We start from the raw sequence: 20,913 nt of genomic DNA on the forward strand, positions 1-20,913 counted from the left end.
TTGGGGGTATAGGTTGGGAACCAAATCCGGGCACCACGCAGTTAAAGCTTTTAGCTCCCAGGATGCACTTGGGTCCACTCTCCCTATAACCCCGCCCCCCAGCCAGAGGCACCTCAGTTTAAGTTGGTGCCCGGCCGGAGTCGGGTCACCGTTACTGCAGGGGGGCTGCTTAGCAGCCTCTAAGCTTAAAAGAGTTTTGTTTTATTATTTTTTTACTACTCTTCAGAGCGGCAGCATCAGACTGTCCAATGGACGTCTGAGCTGCCGCTCCTACACCCCGCCGGCGCTGCGACGCCAGTACAGATCTGGGGATCGCAGCGGGACCCCAGAGTCTGTACTAGCCGGGCTCTGGAGGAATCCCTGGGCTGCTGCCGGATCGACGGGGACAGGTAAGTCGCGTGGTCACCGCTTGCGGTGACCCGCGTGTACATGCAGCCTTATGCCTCCGGTCTCTGGGGACAGACCGGAGGCGCTAGCGGTGGCGGCGGGCTCCCCCTCCATGGAGGCATACCCCGCGTGTCCACAGCCCACCAGGGATTATAGCGGCAGCGGGAGCCGGCATCCCGGGGGGTTAATTGCTAGCCAGGGGAGGAAGCCTTCCCTGTCTAGCGGCTCCTCCCCTCAGCTCAGCGCGCCTTTCAATAATACAGTCTGGCGTCGCTGAGCTGCTTCCTCCGCGGGCCACGATTCTTCTGAGGTCTCCAGTGGCCATTTTCTCTCTGTGGTGCTGCAGAACTCTTAGGATGTCAGTGAGCCCAGTCCCCCTGCGTACCTGGCCATTTTGGGTGAGTGTACACAGCACTATAGCCTTCCCAGACACTGAATCTGGGCAGTTGAATGTAGCGACATTGTGCAGTATATTATATGTCATGCTTATGTATGTATATATATTTTTCTGCATTGTATGTGACTTTTGCTAGTGCTGACTGTCTGCTTTTTCTCTCACCTGTCAGTGTATATCTATCCCTTTTCTTTATCTGCCCTAATACAGGTGTACCTGGGGTGGTTCTGAGACCTCACATATATATATTTGTTAATATCTGTGAGGTTTGTCACATACTGTTGCGTGCTGCACGTTGCCATATTTTAGATGGAACTGTGAGTTGCGTACGCTGATAATGGGTTCCTGCAGCTAATCTTAGCGTCAGTCAGGACCGGTATGGCGCTGCTTAATATTTCCGTCAAGATAGTCAGATATATCTGACCAGGAGATTGCACACGATACTGCACCCATTATTGCTATCCTGCAAGTCATAGCCTGCAGGAATTAGTGCGGAGGATTTTAACTCAGAAAGGTTTACGTATGCGGCACCATCTGGTGCCGGGCCCCTTGCACGACCCCCTTAAAGGGCGTTGTTTCTCAGGATCCTCTCCTTTGAGGATCGCCGGGCGGGCCCCATTGTCGTCACTCGCTTGGAGTTACTTCACCATACTGCCCTTTTGAACTCGGGGTATCTCGCAATTTCTTGCAATTTACCCCTGTGTCACAGACTATCGCTCCCTGCCGGGGTTTTTCACAGTACATGAATTACCTCCGATACCACATCGGTCTGTCATTCCCCTTGCAGGGATTACCACAACGGCCACCCTGGTGGATGTCGTTTTATACGAAATACTAATTGGCGTGATATACGCCCTGTGGTTACTGACCAGTGGCTCTGCTGTGAACTGGATGGTATATTCGGCTCTTTCCCTCTCACATGGGGGGAGCCGATCTCAAGTAGTATTATCCCTGCTTTGGGGCTGGTAGCCAGGCTCATTCTGGATATAGAGAATGTCGATCCTGCACCAGTATCATACATCTCCCGTTTTCTGCCCAGCGGGTGGATCTCATAGCGGGAGTCTGGCTGTCCCCAGATACGAGGAGTCACAAAGGCCTCCTGTTTCCCATTCCCTGAGGGTCCTCACAAGTAATGGAAATCCCCTTCTGGGATGGATTTGTATGTTAATCATCGGGTTACAGGCATTAATACGCCTCCCATCCCGGCCTGGACGAATTTTACGGATCCGTAGGTGGTAACTTTGCCTGAAATCAATGTACTCGTTTTCAGGGCCTGTTGCCCGTCCTACCATGGCTATCGCATGGTGATGCTTTTGTGACGTTTTTCCCCTCCAACACGTCTGAGGTTCAAATATCTTTTTGCCGCTCACAAAATATGCAGTGGTCATATGTGGGATTACCTCATGGGATGCCGGTCTTCTAACTTTCAGGGTTTCGGCGGCGTCTGTATCCGCCGCAGTACTCTATGGCTGCGTTATGGGAAAGCAGAGGTGCACACTCCTTCCAGGGGGAAGTTCTTGTTTGGTCCTGACCTTGACAAGATCGTTGCATCATTGACAGTATCACTAATGGGGAGATACCGTCTTTAGCTACTCCCACTACATTCGGACTAACTCTGTTAAGTCTTTTTGTCCTCAGGGTCAGCCTAAAGGCCTGTTTTTTCCTAGGCTGTCGGCCTCCACGGGGGCCACCATATCCAGTACCGAGCAGTCCTGGACTTCCGGACGACCCTGTTTCTACACCTGAGGATATACCCTCAGCCTGACGGGACAGGTCTACATCTGGGGAATTTCCAGAGTGAGGTACTGATTCTCAACGGCCTCTCATTGCTCATGCAGCCTCCTCACAGGCATTGTTACACGGGCCCTTCTTCAGAACTGATCAGGGCCTTACAATCCCAGAAAGCTATACAGTCTTTGTGGTAAGCAGAGCTATTTCGGCCAACCTCACTATCTCAGTGAGGGACTGGTTGTTCTACTTTCTTTTTGGGGCGGTGACCGACTGGTCCTCCTTTGCCTATACTCTGTCTCAAATCCCTGAATCAGATTACAACGGTGCCTTGACTCAGGTGGAATCGTCCATGCTCCATCATCCGATGTTTGGAACCTGGGGATTTTATGGTATATCCGAGTATTCAGGATACGTACCTACGGGTACATACAGAGCCCTCTCATCAGCATGGGTTCAGGTTTGCTGTGCCACAGCAACACTTGTAAGTTTCGGGCTCTGCCTTTTGGGGCTGTCCTCAACTCCACCGGGGTTTACCAGCTTTATGGATTTTCTGACAGTTCACCTGTTCAGTGTATCCGAATGCTCCTTTCTCTGGACGGTCTCCTGCTTTTAGCAGGATCACCAAGGTACTTTACCGCCAGGTCAGGATAACCGGGGCTTCTTCTCGGCACAGATAATTAGTCAACGGAGGAAAAGTCCTCCCTGCATCCCTCACAGGGTTTTCTTCATCTGGGAGCACTGCTGGATTCTCAGAATCTGAGAATTTTTCTGGCGTAAGACAAGATCTCCACTCTTCAACTTCGAGTGTGCGGATATCTACGCAGTCGACATATGTCATTACTCTTTGTGATGCGCGGTCTACCAGAGTGTCTACCTTTTGGTAGGGTGGAATGTGCTCAGTTCCATTCCAGGCCTTGCCATAATTGACTCCCCTCCAGATGGATCGAGTTTTTTCCATCGGATCGCTGTTCGAACGATGATACTTTCTCCGGAGGCGAGTTGGTCTCTGTCCGGGTGGCTATGGCCATCTCGTCCAGGGTGTTCTTTGCTAAAGACAGTGTCTGGTCCGCATTCGTTTCGGGGCAGTTGGACGTCTGTCGCTTCTGCCCTGCCACTTAACTTGTTGATACTTTAAGCTGTCTTGGACTTTCACTCTGGCCTAACCCATTTGTCACGGTAAACCTGAATAGGTTCAGTCCGACAGTGTCACAACAGTGGCTTCCATCTAGGCAACACTGGTAGTTGGGTGGCAATGTTGGGAATGTCACCCATTCTGACATAGTCCAAGGGTCTTCTCCTGGCCAACTCTGCGGTGTTTATTCCCGGAGCTCTCCATTGGGAAGCGGGCTTCCTCAGCCGTCACGGCGTGCATCCCGGGGACTAGTCTCTTCTCCAAGAGAGGTTTCAACTCCTGGTGAGCAGAGGGGGCCTCCCTGAGGGGATTGATCCCCATGGCCTTCTGACTCGATCACATATTACCGGTGTTACAGTCCAGCTCTAGGAGTACTGAAGCTACCTTCAGTGACTCTGTCAGTGAAGTGGTCCTTCCACTTTGTGTACCTGTGTCCTCCGGTCTCCCTTCTTCCTCGAGGTCTTCGGAAGTTTAATTCGAGACGGAGGGGCTTTCCTTCTGGGGGCTCCAGGTCGTCCCAGACATCACTGGTACTAAGATTTTCGGAGTCTCCTCCTCAATGCTCCGTTCCTACTGCTTCACTATCTGGACCTGTTGTCTCAGGGTCCTTGTTTTTCCCTGGATCTGGATCGCTTGTCTTTAACTGCGCCCCTACTGTGGTCCTCGGGCTTCCCTGGCTCTGTCTTCATTGAGATGTTTAGAGCAGATAGGCCAGACTTTGCTGGGATCTGCCACGGACTGTGGCATACATAATTCTTATGGTATCGTACCTGTCGATACGATCCTCCGGTGTCCAGGATTTCCAGATATTCTGGCATTCCTTCCAGCTGGCTTGGGTTTCACCCTTGGCCTGGCCTTCCTGACAGTGCGGATCTCTACACTGTCGGTATGGTTAAGATATGGAATTGCTCCGCTCTGGTATCCAGTTCATCCTTTGGAGTGTTTTCTGGATTATGTCTCCACTTGTCCTCCCTAGGGACTCCTGGGGAGTTAGTAGTGGTTCTTTGTTCCCTCCGGGGACAGTCAATGGAACCGCTGGTTGTGATAGCCATTACATGGTCTATTGTTTAAGCTCTCTCTCTCTCTCTCTCTCTCTCTCTCTCTCAGGGTGTTTAAATCAACCAGGAGAGTGTCTGAATGGGGAGCGTTCTCATGTGGCTCCCTCTTCTGGAGGGCATCATGTCAGGGTGTGAGTTGCTCTCGCCCTGTGTTTCTTCTTAAAGTGGTTTTTAGGTTCCATATTATTCTGGAACTTGAGGTATGGCCATTCAGTTCCCAGTCCTCTCGGCTGTTGTGGCCTCATGGACTGTGGTCCGGCCTCTTTGGCTTTATGTGATCCGTTCAAGTTCCTTATGGTAAGCGGACTCCTTATTGGTGGTCTGCGGTTTCTGGTTTTAACAGGAAACGATGGCCGGCCTATAATGAAATGTTGACTGGATGGCCTCGTATGTCTTCCTCAGGGGCCTACCCATGGGTGGGCATTTCTGTCGTTGAGGCTTGTTTTTTTTTTTTCTCGGGCCGTGTAACCCTCGTGGGCGGCTCGTCGTGGCGCCTCGGCTGTTTTGCCTTACTAGGTGTCCACGTGGTCTTCTGTCCATACCTTTTTAAGGTTCTAGGCATTGGTTTCCTTTGCCTCTCAGGATGCTTCCTTTTTGGCGACGGATTCTCCTCTCAGCACAGGAGCGTCCCCACCCTTGGTTGAACTGCTTTGGGACATCCCCAAGGTCAACCCTGTGGACCCCCTATGGACCCTGAAGTAGAAAACAAGAGATATGGTAAGAACTTACCTTTGTTATCTCTGTTTCTACGAAGTCCATAGGGTCCACAGGGCGCCCGCCCTGACGCACCTGGCTTCATATGGGCTGTGTTACTGGTCACCGGCTTCCCGTCTCCTTTTCTGTGAGTATGGTTCTAGAGTGTTCCAGTTTTCTCTCTTTTTCTCTCCTCCTCCGGCCTTTGGCTACTTACAATCTGAGGTGCCTCTGGCTGGGGGGCGGGGTTATAGGGAGAGTGGACCCAAGTGCATCCTGGTAGCTAAAAGCTTTAACTGCGTGGTGCCCGGATTTGGTTCCCAACCTATACCCCCAAGGTCAACCCTGTGGACCCTATGGACTTCGTAGAAACAGAGATAACAAAGGTAAGTTCTTACCATATCTCTTGTTATATATATATATATATATATATAACCTGTAATGTATGTATATATATATATGTGTGTGTGTGTGTGTGTGTGTGTGCGTATATATATATATATATATATATATATATATGTGTGTATGTATGTATATATGTGTATGTATGTGTGTTTCACGGGATTGCTGTTTCCTCAAAAGAATGCAAAATGGAACACATCTCCCACATGCACTCTTTTTATTTGCCTTCTTAAAGTACCTTGCACTCCCAGTCAGTCTCCTAAAAAGGGGGTTCTATGTTTCATCAACTGGAGGAGTGGAGTTTTTTTTCGGAGGAACACTAATTGTATAATGTGAGTAGACAGTATAATCAAGAACGGGTTTTCGGATGTGCACTCCCCTTTAGTTAATATTACTTCACAGACTGCATGTATCTCCTCTTAAAGTGGTTCTTTCAGATGAATAATCCTATTTACTAATGGGTTCAATAGTTTCATACTGCTTAAAGTATTTACATTTCTTTACTTTGTCAGTTCTTGCAATGGGTAGAAGTATTTTCTAGATAGGTAGAGACAAGTAGTTTAAAATCTCCCCAGGGTGGTGTATGATCAAGGTCTTCCACTTCCCCAGTCTCTTCCTAGGTTAAGCAGACAGGCAGCGAGTTTTTCAAGGGTTTACCTTCTCTAGATGAATCCGGGATGTACCATTCATGCTGCAGAACTCCAGATAAGATTGGAGATCCAGGTGCTACAGTCTGCTGCCTAAGGAGCAGTTCTGATGGCTAAAAATGTATTTGCTGCCTTTTTCTAAGCCAGTATTCTGCATATGAGTACTCTTTCAGTGTAACTTATACATCAAGGTCCGGTGGAAGCGGAACAGCGCTCTAAGCTGAGACAGCAGTAGCAAGCACTGATGGAGCTGGAACCTGCGATTCAGCCTGAGCCTACACCCAAAATATGGGCAGACTTGCGATGCCTGCATTTCTCAGGCTATTACAGTGGCCCAATTGTTGGATTGTGAATTAGTCAGCTGATTCCTTCACAACAGATGCGTTCTTAACCTTCAAAACAAAGTAAGGCTGGGTACACGTTATGACGACCGGCAATTGTGCAGATGATCAGAGCAATTTCCCTTCACCGGGCCATCACAGATTGCCAGTACACTAGGCGATTTAATGAAAAGGTTTCATACACTATTGTTTGTTTGTCCGTACTGTACGGTCAATCAAATGATCTCGTATGTCTGCGGGAGCAAGTAATTGAGGGTACACACTAGACGATGTAGACTCTTTGTCGTTCCAATATGACATATTGTCCTAGTGTGTACCTACCCTAACTTTGTCTACGGAGAAATGTCTCAATCTACATTGCTTAGCACCTCAAGTACAAGCTACACAATATACAACAGGAAATGCCTCAAACTATTAGGACCTTTCCACAATAGGCGCACCTCCCTGGACAAGTTTTAAAAATACCTGTCTCTACCTACCTAGAATTTGCTTCTACCCATTGTAAGGTCTACCCTCCGGGTATTTTTCAAAGAGCAGGAATTTCTGTAAATTATAATTCAACATACTGCAATAATTTTTTGTGTTTTGGGTCTTTTTAATGCGACTGTGTATAGTGGATAAATCATATTGAAATGTTTTGTTTTTAATGCAGGTAACGAAAATCCATCCATCTGTTCCTGAACTTTCTCTGGTGTTTGGAAGTACTATAGAACCAAAACATTGGGCTCGGAATCCAGAGAACAGTAGTAAGAAAGTTGAGCCGTGTTCCTCCACTCCGAAAGTAATTAATCCATTTATGAATACACCGTATCAAAATAATCCACACGGGAAAGCGACTTCTCTAAAGTCATTGGTGGTTCCTTTAAAAAATGGCAAGACCCAAGGAACAAAACCATCCAGAGGGAAGTACTCTACAGGTGACAAACTACCCACTCACGTGAACTCCAGAAGCTCTACATCCTCCGCTTCATCCTCTTCTCTTTCCACACCTCAAACCGGCTTGTCTCCTGACACGTCTGCTCATCAAGTCAGAGGCTTATCTGAACATCAGCTAAGCTGCAACGTGAATGGGTCATGCCCGGAGCAACCATTCATGACACCCACAGCATATCCTAGACCGTCATCTATGCTGCAGTCTCCAAACCACAATGTGACCTTTCCTCTTCAGACAAGGCAGAATGCTGAGTCAGCTAATTATTCCCCTTGTCATAAACCCAGTGTTTGCAACTGTTGTCACAATATTGGTCCAATACAATGCCATTCTAATCCTTGGCCAGCGGTGAGTTACATAAACCATTGCGGCATGGAGAGTCCATTAGAAGCTCCTGGAAATGTCATTTCACCTTATCAAAATATGGCCTGCTCGAATGTCTGCTGCAGTTGCCAAAAAAGTACTGGGAGAGTACGCTGCTGTTCACCTCCAGTAGACAATATAACGTCACCTGGTAGAAGGGATTCCTTGCCAATGAATGCTTGCAGCTCACACCCGTACCTGCATGCTGTACCTCCAGCGATGCCTGCCCCCAGTGGAATGTTAGGACTCTCTACAGAAGCCTATCAGCTCTTAGCAGAGCAGGACAAGCAACTGAAACTGCTGCAAGCTCAGGTTGGTGAAGGTTATCCCATTTCATTTTATATTCTGCCCAAAACCTGTTCCTTGTCGGTTCTTCCTAGATTAAAGGGTCCTTTTTAACTCTAAAATTATATGTAGCATTACAGAAAATTAAAAAATAGATTTTAGAAGTGTCAAAACCTTTTTCATAGTTGAAGATCTTTCAAGCAAAGGTCCACCTAGACTTCTGGTCTGCTGACAGGCACTGCATAATTTCTTTGTGAGCCTAATGCTGGTCACTTATACGATGGATCGGTCAACAGGCCGAATTGTACACTATACACACACTTGCCAATTGGCCGATCAGTATGTGTGCCAGACGTGATAACTGCGCGGGCATCTAAATTTTCCCGCCCAGTTGTGATGGTGGTGTCGGCGGTCCCTGCAGCCAGTGTACGGAAGATCGGCTTGTTGTCCATACTCACAGCCAGACGTACTGATCGATCTACAAGACATGTCTGCATCGGCTGTGCTGTAGAGCTGTCCTGATATGTCTGACTGACGACGTTCAGACATATCGGGTGTACACGCCTGCCGATGCACTCACAATATATTGTTCGTCGATCGAACGATATATCGACTAGTGTGTACCCAGCTTAGCATTCCGGCAAATAGAACTTACATTTTTTTTTTTCTACTTCAGGGTCCATAGGGTATCCACAGGATACCTTGGGGTATAGGTGTGACGTCAGTCATCGGGCACCATAGAGTTAAGCTCTCAGCCTCCCAGGATGCACTAGGGTCCCCCTCCTATACCCCGCCCCCGAGCCAAGGCACCTCAGTTTCGTTTGGTGCCCGGCCGGAGTCGGGTGCACCTGTTGGAGTGGGGGCTAGAAGAGCCCCTGAAGCTTTTCTTCATGCAGCTGTGGCTGCACATCTGGATGTAGAGCATGGACAGTCAGTCCTGACGTCCATGCTGTCTTCCCTACACCCCCGCCGGTACCAGAACGCCGGTACCGAACCGGGGATGCTGGTGAGCATCTGGGGTCACAGCTAGCGGTGACCCCAGATGTTCCGGACCATGGCCGGATTCAAGGGGGACAGCAAGGTAAGCAGCGGGGTCCCGCGGTGGGTCCCCGCTGTTACATGGTCCAGAGTCCCCAGGCAGGGGGCTCCCTGGGGACTGGCTGCAGCGTGGAGCCAGGTAAGAACCTGCGCTTCCACTACCCCCCTGGGACAGCGGACCGCAGCAGAGCGGTAGCGCTGCGGCGTCCCGGGGGTTAAATGCATGCCAGGGGAGCGCGCCTTCCCTGTCTCACAGCCGGCGCCTCCCCCGCTGCACACAGCCCTCTCTGCACACTGCCAACTGGTCCTGTAGCAGCGCTCCTCCCCCAGGCCAGCCTCCTCTCTGCTCCTTGGCGGCCATCTTTCCAGAACGCATGGTGACCGCTGCTGGAAGCACTGGACGGATGCATCGTGGTCTGGGTCCCCCCGCATACCTCTCCTCCGCTGTGGCAGGTCTGTGTATGCAGCGCTGTGTCCTACCAGGCCCTGTGTCTGCGTAGTTGAGTGATCAGCGCTGTTAGTGCAGGAATTGATTTTTCTTTGCATTGTATGTGACTGCTAGCGCTGCTGCCTGTAACTTTTCTTCTGACTGTCAGCTTTATTACTGTCCCTGTTCTTTCTGCTAAGCCCTTGCGGTGCGGTGCTGCAGGGTGGTCTCTCGCCTATTTAATATATAATTGGTGAGAGGGGTCACATATGTGGTGCCATCATGTCTGAAAGTGATTTTCCTCTCCGGCTACAGTGTACTACGTGTAAAGTACCGTTAGCGGAGGGGGAGGGTAGCGCGGAGGGCCTCTGCCGGCAGTGTTTGTCAATGGCGCGGCCTATTACGGTTACAGCACCGGTACAGGAGCCGCCCTGGGCTTGTTTCGCTCAGGCGCTTACGACCTTAGTGGGCCAGTTAGCTCCGCAGCCCGCGTTTACACAGATGGGTTTGTCCCAGCAGTCAGTGGTGTCGTCACCCATGCAGGGTTTCCCACGACAATTGGTGGTACCCCACAGTCTCCCTATTTCCCCTCTCCCGGTTTCTCAGGAGCCGGCGTGGGTTAACTCCCAGACGAGTTCTGTACCGCACTTGTCGGATGTGTTGCAAGGGGAGTCTGTGATGTGGCCACATAAACGGCCGGTGGCGTCTCTGTCGGCTCCTTATGAGGATGACGAGGGGACGTCTGATGATGGGGAGATTCTGGATCCTTACGATCAGGAACCTCTCCATACTAAGGACGCTGACGCTAAGTCCAAAGTATATATTCCTGGACTTATTCGGGCAGTCCGCACAGCCTTGGTGATTGAGGACGAAGTTCCCCCAGCGGCTAAATCCAAGTATGCCTTTTTTAAAGATGTGAAGGGCGATGCCACAGTCTTTCCTCTTTCGGGTCAGTTAGTGGACCATTTAGAGGAGGCGTGGAAACAGCCTGGCAAACGTTGCCAGCCGCAAAGGCGCCTGGCGGTGGCTTATACGTTCGCGGATAATTATTTTGCAAAGTGGGAATCCCCTCCACAGGTGGATTCTCACGTGACCCGTCTCGTCCGTAGTGCCACATTGCCGATGCCATCCATGTCCTCCCTTAAGGATGCTACGGACCGCAAGGTGGAGATCTGCCTGAAGTCCGCTTATTCCCTTGTGGGGGGGGGCAGCACGGCCGGCTATGGCCATTTGCTGGGTTGCCAGAGCGATGGAGCGCTGGGCGGATTCATTAGAGGCGTCTTTTGATTCCGACTGTCCGGCCGATCAGGCGGAGTTGATTGGTAAACTCCATGATTCGGACACTTATATAAACGAGGTGGCCTTAGACATTAGTACCCTGGTGCTCGTCGCACCTTGTGGTTGCGATCCTGGAAGGCGGACGCTGATTCCAAAAAGGGTTTGGAGGCATTGCCATTTACCGGAGAAGTTCTCTTCGGTCCGGATCTGGACAAGATTGTGGCCACGCTGGCGGCAGCCAAATCGGCATGTCTCCTGTCGGCCGCTGCTCCTTCTGGTTCGGGACCATCGTCCTTTCGGTCTTATAGGGCCCAGGGCACGCCCAAACCACAGTCTTTTCCTCGACAGGCTGGTCCTAAGAAATCGCCAAGCACCGGAAGCAGGCATGGCGTACCAGACGTCCGGCCCCTAAGCCAGATGACACGCCTGCGGCCTGACGGTCCGGGTCTCCCTTAGGGGGTTCCCAGAGTGGGAGGCCGCCTGCTGCAGTTCGCCCGGTGTTGGTCGGTTACGACGACAGACACTTGGGTTCTCGAGGTGGTCTCCTAAGGGTATGCCCTCTCTTTCCGGCACAGACCCCCGGCTCGATTCTTCACCACGGGTCTACCATCAGACCGGAACAAGGCCACGGAGTTGCGGAAGGTCTTGCACACTGTGCTCCAGGCTGGAGTTATAGTGCCTGTTCCATTCTCCCAGAGGGGCAGGGTTTCTATTCAAATCTTTTTTTGGTGCAGAAACCCAATGGGACGTATCGTCCGATTCTAAACCTCAAAGCTCTCAAGTCTTTGCGGGTGCCGAAGTTTCGGGTGGAGACCCTACGGTCCATCATTCTGGCGCTGGAACCTGGGGACTACATGGTGTCATTGGACATACAGGACGCTTACCTGCATGTCCCTATTCTTTCGCTCCATCAACAGTTCCTCAGGTTTGCAATCCGCAGCGACCACTTCCAGTTTCGGGCGTTACCTTTTGGCCTGGCGACAGCACCACGTGTGTTCACCAAGGTGATGGCGGTCATGGCGGCTTCTCTGCGGCTGCAGGGAGTCCGTATGTTGCCGTACCTGGACGACCTTTTATTAGTGGCACGATCTCCCGAGCTCCTTCTACGCCACTTGGACCTGACCATTGCACTACTGCAACGGCACGGCTGGTTAATCAACTGGCAGAAGTCCACTCTAATCCCGTCTCGGCGGATTCTGCACCCCGGAGCCTTATTGGATCAGGACAGCAAAGGATCTTCGTGACGGGGGAAAAGATCTCTGCTTTACAGTCGAGGGTGCGTAGTTTCACAGCCGCCGGGTGTCTCTACACTCGGCGATGAGGTTACTGGGCTCCACGGTGTCGGTGTTCGACATGGTGGAATATGCCCAGTTTCACTCCAGACTTCTGCAGCACCTGATCCTGTCCCAGTGGAACGGGCTGCCTCAGTCTCTGAAGTCCCAAACGATTGTGCTCACCCCGGAGGTTCGCCTGTCCCTTGCCTGGTGGTTACAGACGACCCATCTCAGCAAGGGACGTCCGTTCTGGGTTCCAAATTGGGTCCTGTTGACAACGGACGCCAGTCTTCGGGGCTGGCGAGCAGTTTCGGGTCCACACTTGTTCCAGGGCAGGTGGACGCCGACAGAAGCGGAGCTTCCAATAAATATCTTGGAACTCCGTGCGGTCTTCAATGCTCTCCGGCAGGCACATCGGGTTCTCCAGGGTCGTCCGGTACAGGTCCAGTCGGACAATGCTACCACCATGGCCTACATAAACAGGCAAGGAGGAACCCGAATTCGGGCGGCTCTCGTGGAGGTCTCTCGGATCCTGGTATGGGCGTAGCGCAATCTTCCGGCCATATCAGCGGTCTTCATCCCGGGAGTGCTAAATTGGGAGGTGGACTTTCTAAGTCGCCAGGACGTTCATCCGGGGGAATGGTCCCTGCACCCGGACGTTTTTCAACTGCTGGTGGACAGATGGGGTCTTCCAGAGATCGACCTCATGGCGTCCCGGCACAACAACAAGTTGCCGGTGTACGGGTCTCGCTCAAGGGGGCGTCTCTGGTGGATGCTCTGTCCGTCCGGTGGACGTTCCGGTTCGCATACCTGTTTCCTCCGATTTCCCTTCTTCCACGGGTAATCCGGAAATTCAAACAGGAAGGAGGGACGCTACTGTTGATAGCTCCCGCGTGGCCCAGACGGCACTGGTTCTCAGACCTTCAAGGTCTGTCCGTGGACAGTCCTCTGCGGTTGCCGCTACGACCGGACCTTCTGTCACAGGGTCCCTGTCTTCACCCGGATCTGACTCGGCTGTCTTTGACGGCGTGGCTGTTGAGACAGCCATGCTGAGGTCCAGGGGGTTTTCCAGCTCTGTGGTGCGTACCATGTTACGAGCTCGGAAGCCGTCTTCCGCGAGGATATACCATCGCGTGTGGCATACGTTCTTCCAGTGGTGTCGACCGAGAGGTTATGCACCGCGGGAATTTCGTCTGTCTCGGATACTCGCCTTCCTACAAGCGGGACTAGATCATGGGCTTCGCCTTGCTTCTTTGAAGGTACAGGTTTCGGCCCTGTCTGGTTTCACCGTAGGATTGCTACAATTCCAGATGTGCGCACCTTTTATGCAAGGTGTTCTCCGCATTCAGCCGCCCTTTGTTCCACCTGTGGCGCCTTGGGATTTGGCTGTGGTCCTGAGGGCTCTCCAGGGACCGCCGTTTGAACCACTGGGCTCAGTGGATCTTAAATGACTAACAGCTAAGACTGTTCTCCTTCTGGCCATAGCTTCGGCCAGACGTGTTTCTGATTTAGGGGCTCTCTCTTGTAGACCCCCTTTCTTGATTTTTCATGGGAACAGGGCAGTGCTCCGCACTCGACCTGAATTTCTTCCCAAAGTTGTTTCCCAGTTTGATGTTAACGAGGAAATAGTTGTTCCGGCCTTTAACTCACCTGGTCTTTCAGTGGGTGAGGCCCTCTTTGGATGTTGTGCGGGCCTTAAGGACTTATGTTGACCGCACTTCTTCCTTTAGGAAGTCGGACGCCTTGTTTGTCCTCTATGGCTTCCGTAAAAAGGGTTGGCCTGCTTCAAAGCAAACTTTGGCAGCCTGGATCCGTATGGCTATTTCTGAAGCTTATCTTCATGAAGGCCTACCGGTTCCTCCTTCTGTGAAGGCTCATTCCACTAGGTCTGTGGGTCCTTCGTGGGCAGCTCGATGTGGTGCCTCTGCAGTCCAGATCTGCAAGGCTGCTACGTGGTCCTCTGTCCATACCTTCGTGAGGTATTACAGGTTTGACACCTTCGCCTCTCAGGATGCTTCCTTCGGGCGGCGGATTCTCCTTTCAGCACACGAGCGTCCCCACCCTTAAAGGATACTGCTTTGGGACATCCCCAAGGTATCCTGTGGATACCCTATGGACCCTGAAGTAGAAAATATGAGATATGGTAAGAACTTACCCTTGTTATCTCTAATTCTACCAAGTCCATAGGGTTCCACAGGACTCCCGCCCTGTTGCACCTGTGCTGCAGATGGGCTTTGCTCTGGTCACCGGTTTTTCCGTCTCCCTCTGGTGAGAATGTGATTCTTGTGTGTGTCCAGATCTTTTTTCTCTCTCTTCCTTCTCCTCCTCCGGCCTATGGCTTGGTAACTAACTGAGGTGCCTTGGGGCGGGGTATAGGAGGGGGACCCTAGTGCATCCTGGGAGGCTGAAAGCTTAACTCTATGGTGCCCGATGACTGACGTCACACCTATACCCCAAGGTATCCTGTGGAACCCTATGGAGTTCGTAGAAATAGAGATAACAAAGGTAAGTTCTTACCATATCTAATATTTTTTTTTTTCTTTATGTAATCTGTTTTTATTGAAAACGCAAACAGCACAGTACATATATGGCCTACAATGGCCCACAAAGACAGCAAATAAAATCAAATAACAATAGGAATTCAGTGGACAAGTATAATCATAAAACATGAAATAAAGGAGCAAAAGAGAATAAATCTCAGATCGCTTAGTTTTGAACGTGCTTTCAAATATTACTAACTGAAATAAAATAAAATTTAAAAAAAGAGACAAACAATATAAAAGCAAAGATCAAAATAACTAATAAAATAAGATACATAAGAATTAAGAAAGGAAATAATATATAAAAAGATAACAAAATAATAGGGAAAAGTAAGAGGATATCGCCATATCCTAAGAGACACTTAAGTATTTATTTTGTTCTCAGCAGTCTCTTTAAAATTCAGCCAGCAATACCAAATGTCAGTAAATTTTTATCTGTCATATGGGAATGCTTTGATAATATTGCATGATCACTGGAGGGCATTTACAAAGTGCAAATGTTTTGGCAATGCAAAAGTAGCGTTGTACCCACCTCTTTGTAATTCAGGTTTAATGGTTGCTTTTAAAAGGAAGAGCTCTCATATTCTTATAAAGAGATGTTTCACATTATGGGGTCAATCCAATTAGGTGCGAGTTGCTGTTCCTCTATCATCCATCTGAGGAACACAGTTGTTAGCCATTACATGTGGGATTAGAGGTCTAGGCATAGGAGCTTGGCACTGAACTAGTTAATAAAAGCAGAAACAAACCCTGCCCCCTCTAACGCAAATAACCTCAATTAGTCCCTGATTGGGAGGATGGATGCGTTCCATCAGACTCTTCAGATACAGGACACTGATAATACAGAGCCTGCTTCTACTTCTTCAGGCGTAAGAAGTCAGTGGCTGTTTTTCCACAGTTTCCTCACTTTGGGTCGACTTTAAAAGAGGCTTGGCTTAAACCTGTTACAAAATTTCAGGCCCCTAGAAAGTTCCGATTTTTGTAGCCCTTTGCAGATGACGATACAAACCTTGGGAGATTCCCCCTCTGGTGGATGCCCTGGTAACTCGATTGGCAAAGACCACTGTTATCCCTACTGTTCAATCGGTGCCGTTAAATGATCACACGGATCGAAAAACTGATGCTGTTCTGAAGTTCATGTATACCCTTACAGGAGCTTCTCTTCATCCTGTCTTGGCTAACGCCTGGGTTGTTAAAGCTGTAGAAGCCTGGGTAACCGAGATGTCGTGTGGTTTTTGCCGTCTGATGATGCAAATTCTGATTTAGGTACTCTTATGAAACTAGTACAAGAGGCCCTTATTTATGTGGGTGATGCTTTGTTGGATACAATTTCCATGTATTCCAGAATTTCTGCATTAGCGATATCGGCCCGGAGGTCGATCTGGCTATGCTCTCAGAATGCAGATCCTGAATCAAAGCGGACCCTAGAATCTCTGCCTTTTTGAGGGTGAGTTTCTATTTGGTTCCGAAATTATGAAGATCATTTCACAGGCTACTGAGAGCAAGAGTCCATATCTTCCAGTTTCTGCTCCTAAGATAAGAGCCCCTCGTTTACGTGTCCTTTCGAGGTATGTCCCTATTATTATTATTATTATTATTATTATTATTATTATTATTATTATTATTATTATCACGAATACCAATCAACCTGCTTCCAAACTAACAGAGAAGTCTTCTGCATGACTATCTGGGGGCCCGGCAACACTCTCGCTTATTTGTGACCCGCTTCCTCCAGTTCCGAGATGCTTGGCCTCAATTAGATCCGGATCGGTGGATACAAGGCATAATAACCACAGCGTACATTCTCGGTTTGGACGACTATGTACCACAAAGTTTTCTCTCAACTCCTTTACCACGATATCCAGACGGACATCACGCTTTGCTGCAGTCGATTTTGTTCTCTTTAAGATTCGCCAGTTATCACTCCGGTTCCCATTCAGCAACAAGGTGAAGGTTTCAATTTCAACCTTTTTCTATTGGACAAACCAGATGGGTCTTTTTGCCCTATCCTGAATCTAAAATATCTAAATCCATACCTTTTTTCTGTCAAAATTCAAAATGGAGTCCTTGCGCTCTGTCATTGTAGCTATGGAAGCGGGCCAGTACTTGACGTCCATAGACGTTAAGGACGCTTACCTCCACATCTCCATTTGGAGAGAGCATCAACACCTTGTCTGGTTTGCGGTGGGGGATCAGCATTTCCAATTTCTCGCCCTACCTTTCAGACTTGCTACAGCTCCAAGAGTGTTCACGAAAGTTATGGCTCATATGGTCTCTATATTAAGGATCACTGGGGTAACCATAGTTCCATATTTGGTCGATATCTTGCTAAAGGGTTCATCGGAGGACCTTCTGCTCCAACATCAACAGTTCACAATCTCTACCTTGCAGGCTCATGGATCATCAATTTTCAAAAATTGAGCCTTCTGCCGGCTCAACGGATGGTGTTTCCAGGTCTCGTATTCAACACAGTTTCTCAGTATTTTCCTTCCATCACAAAAGGTACAGGACCTCCAACCCGGAGTATGATCTATCCTTCAGCAGCATCGAGTCTCAGTACTCAGGTGCATGCAAGTTCTGGGAAAAATGGTAGCAGCCTTCGAGGCTGCTCCATTCTCCAGATTCTTCTCCGTTGGTTCAAGACCAAGTCCTCGAATAGACAAGCAGTTTCTCAGTCTGTCTCCTCAGACTCGTAACTCCCTACAGTGGTGGCTTCACACCCCAAATCTGACAAATGGCTCCTACTTTCAAATTTGGAATTGGGTGATCATCACAACAGATGCCAGTTTGTCAGGATGGGCTGCAGTGCTTCTGGACCAACTTTTTCAGGGAAGTTGGTCTCTTCAGGAGTCTGTTCTTCCCAGCAATAAGTTGAGGGCAATTTGTTTTGCTCTACAACAAGCTCAGACATTCTTACCTGGCCATCCGGTTCGGATTCAATTGGACAATGCCCCAGCGGTGGCTTATGTAAACGAACAATGCGGAACTCTAAGCATGCAAGCCATGAGAGGTATCTTGCATCTCTGTTGGATGTAGCTTTGGGTTCCCTCCATCTCTCTGCAGTACACATTCCCGGGGTGGACAATTGGGAAGCAGACTCTCTCAGTTGCCACACTATTCATCCCGGAGAGTGGGAGTTACACAAAGAGGTATTTCAGACAATTGTGGACAGGTGGGGGCTTCCCGACATAGACCTCATGGCTTCTCGTCTGAACAAGAAACTACTTTTGTATGGCGCAAGATCCAGAGACACCCTCAAGCGGACTTAGAGGATGCAATGTCGGCTCCTTGGACCTTCAATCTAGGGTATCTGTTTCCGTCTCTGTCCATGTTACCCCGAGTACTTCAAAGAATCTGGCTGGAGGGTCTCCCGGTCATTCTCATTGCCCAGACTGGCCTCGTCGCCAGTGGTTTCCCTTAGGAGTATGCTGGACCCAAATCTGTTCAGTCTTCCGTTACGGGTAGACCTTCAAGAAGGTCCATACCTACAACAAAATTTACGTTATATGGCTTTGACGGCATGGCTCTTGAAACCAAAATCTTAAGACCTTGAGGGTTCTCTCGACCAGTGGTACGGACTATGATTCAAGCTCGTAAGCCTATAACTTCCAGAATTGACCATCCGGTCTGGAAGCGTTACATTTCCTAGTGTGAAGGATGAGGTCTTTCAGATGCTGGTTTTCACGTACCACGTCTTTTGTCCTTTTTTCAGGACAGATTGTCTCAAGGTCTTCGATTTGTCTTCTCTGAAGGTGCAAGTGTCTGCTCTTTCTAAATTATTCAGCGACTGCCAGTATTTCGGAAGTTCAGACCTGTATACAAGAGGGTCTTCATCTTCAACCCCTATATGTGCCTCCTTCTCCCACCCTCCTCCTGGGATTTAAACTTTGTATTGGAGGCCCTTTTTGAACCTCTTGAATTGGTGGAACTCAGTTTCCTTACCTTTTTAAAGGTGGCATTTTTGTTGGCTAGAACTCCGGCCAGAAGAGTTTGAGTTGGCACCCCTATCACTGTAGACCATCTTTGGTTATTTTTCATTCGGATCGAGTGGTTTTGCGTACATAGCAATCTGTTCTGCCTATAGTGGTGTCTAAATTTCACCTTAATCAGGATATAGGGCCTGATTCAGACCCACTCGCGAGCGGCTGTCCGCTCGCAAGTGGGTCGATGTTATGGACTGAGCATGCGCACGACGGTGGGAGCTCCGTCGTGCGCATGCGCCAGACGCGACGAGCGAAGGAAAGTCCTTCGCTCGTTGTGTCCGATCAAAGGGGGCGTGCTGTCAATGTTGATTGACAGCACGCCCCCTTTGGTGGGCGTGCCTCCCTGACGGGGGCGTTCCCACGGGAACGCCTCCCGTCAGAAGCCGGCCCACTGACATCACTAGTGATGTCAGTGGGAGTGATTTTGGCTCTGATAGAGCCAAAATCACTCCGGAGCTTGCGGTTCAAAACCTCAACCGCAGGCTCCGGCTCGCAATTTCGATGGTCTCGACCATCGCGACCATCACAATGCACGCTCGTATAGCCTGTGGGTGGTGACCTACAGCTATACGAGCGTCCAGGAGGACGCTCCATTAAAATGGAGCCCGGCCCTCATTCAGAGCGTGCGCTCTGCTCAGAGCGTACGGCTCTGAATGAGGGCCATAGTTCTCCCGGCTTTTCCCAAGGATTAGTCTTCCACAACTATTTCCTCGCTGCGATTGTTGGATATGGTCTGAGCTCTCCGTCTGGATCGAACAAGCGCCATGAGGCGTTCAAAATCCCTCTTGGTAGTATTCGATGGCCTGTATAGGGATTGGCCTGCTTCCTGGGCCTCTATTGCTCTGTGGGTCACCTCTGCCATTTGTCAGGCTTGCGTATCTTTTGGATGTTCCGGATTCTCTCAGGGCCCATTCTACATGGGCAGTTGGAGCCTTTTGGGCTGTGCGCCATGGGGCTTTTGGTGGAGCAGCTGTGCAGAGCAGTAACCTGGTCCTCTGTGCATACCTTCACTAAGTTTTACCGATTTCATACCTTTGGTATGGGAGACTCCAGTTTTAGGCGTAAGTTTTTCGTGCAGCCCTACCGCCCGTGTCCACCCCCACCCCCTCAATGTTAGCCATTACATGTGGGACTTAAAAAAAAAAAACAAGCTAACGGCAGTGTTCCCCAGATATGACAGAGGAAACTAGATTTTTGTACTCGCCGTAAAATCCCTTTCTCGGAATCCGTCTGGGGAACACTGCGATCCCTCCCTGATATGTTGTTGTAAAATATGGGGCTATAGCCCTTTACTAATTTATCAGTTCATTAGTTTTTCTACTTCCTCTACGTGGCTTTGCTAAATGTTCAAACTGAGGTTATTTGCAGGAGGGAGGGGTTAGAGGGCGTGGGGTATCAGTTTATGCTTTTATTAAGTAGTTCAGTGCACAGTTCCTATACCTAGCGCACTAACCCCACATGTAATTGCTAACCCCAGTGTACCCCAGATGGACTTCGAGGAAGGGATTTTACGGCAAGTACAAAAACCTAATTTTTCTCTTCAAATTCACATAGCGAATTAATTTTGCAATCCAATTAGCAACTTTGCACATCCCTGAGGGTGAGAGAGAGGAAAATCTTTATTATAAGGTTAAAATGTTGGGACAACGTGCTGAAGTTTCCAATTGGCTTAATTAGTCCTATAATTACATGTAATTTTATGGTGTTGAAAAAATGGCCTCAAACAACTCCAAAAGCAACTTTTTCATTAGTTTAGGCACCCCAAATTTCATTTTATTATAGTATTTATTTATTTCCATTTAAAAACTATTTCTTGTAATCCTTTTTTGCTTTACAAATTTTCAAAGTGCCCTCAGTACCCCCAAAAATCTTTTTGTATTTTTTTTTTTATTATTTTTTTTTGCATTTTTCGTTTTAATTCGTTTTGTGATTCGTTGTTTTGCAGTTTAAAAAAAAAAAAAAAGCAATTTAAAACCATTCAGTACTTTCCTAATGCCCACCAACAGCCT

The 20,913-nt window shown here is 49.2% G+C and overlaps 1 protein-coding gene across 1 annotated transcript in view; it reads left to right on the top strand.

Annotated features, from left to right (window-relative positions):
• Window positions 1-20,913, top strand: part of STIL (STIL centriolar assembly protein) — a 62,655-nt gene that overhangs the window by 31,234 nt on the left and 10,508 nt on the right. Inside the window, exon 12 of the mRNA XM_088479306.1 lies at window positions 7,438-8,391. Coding sequence (XP_088335432.1) covers window positions 7,438-8,391 — 954 coding nt within the window. The remainder of the gene's footprint in view (window positions 1-7,437; window positions 8,392-20,913) is intronic.

The sequence above is a fragment of the Taudactylus pleione genome, unplaced genomic scaffold (assembly GCF_031769625.1).
Source record: "Taudactylus pleione unplaced genomic scaffold, aTauple2 ptg000230l, whole genome shotgun sequence".
Classification (NCBI taxonomy): domain Eukaryota; kingdom Metazoa; phylum Chordata; class Amphibia; order Anura; family Myobatrachidae; genus Taudactylus; species Taudactylus pleione.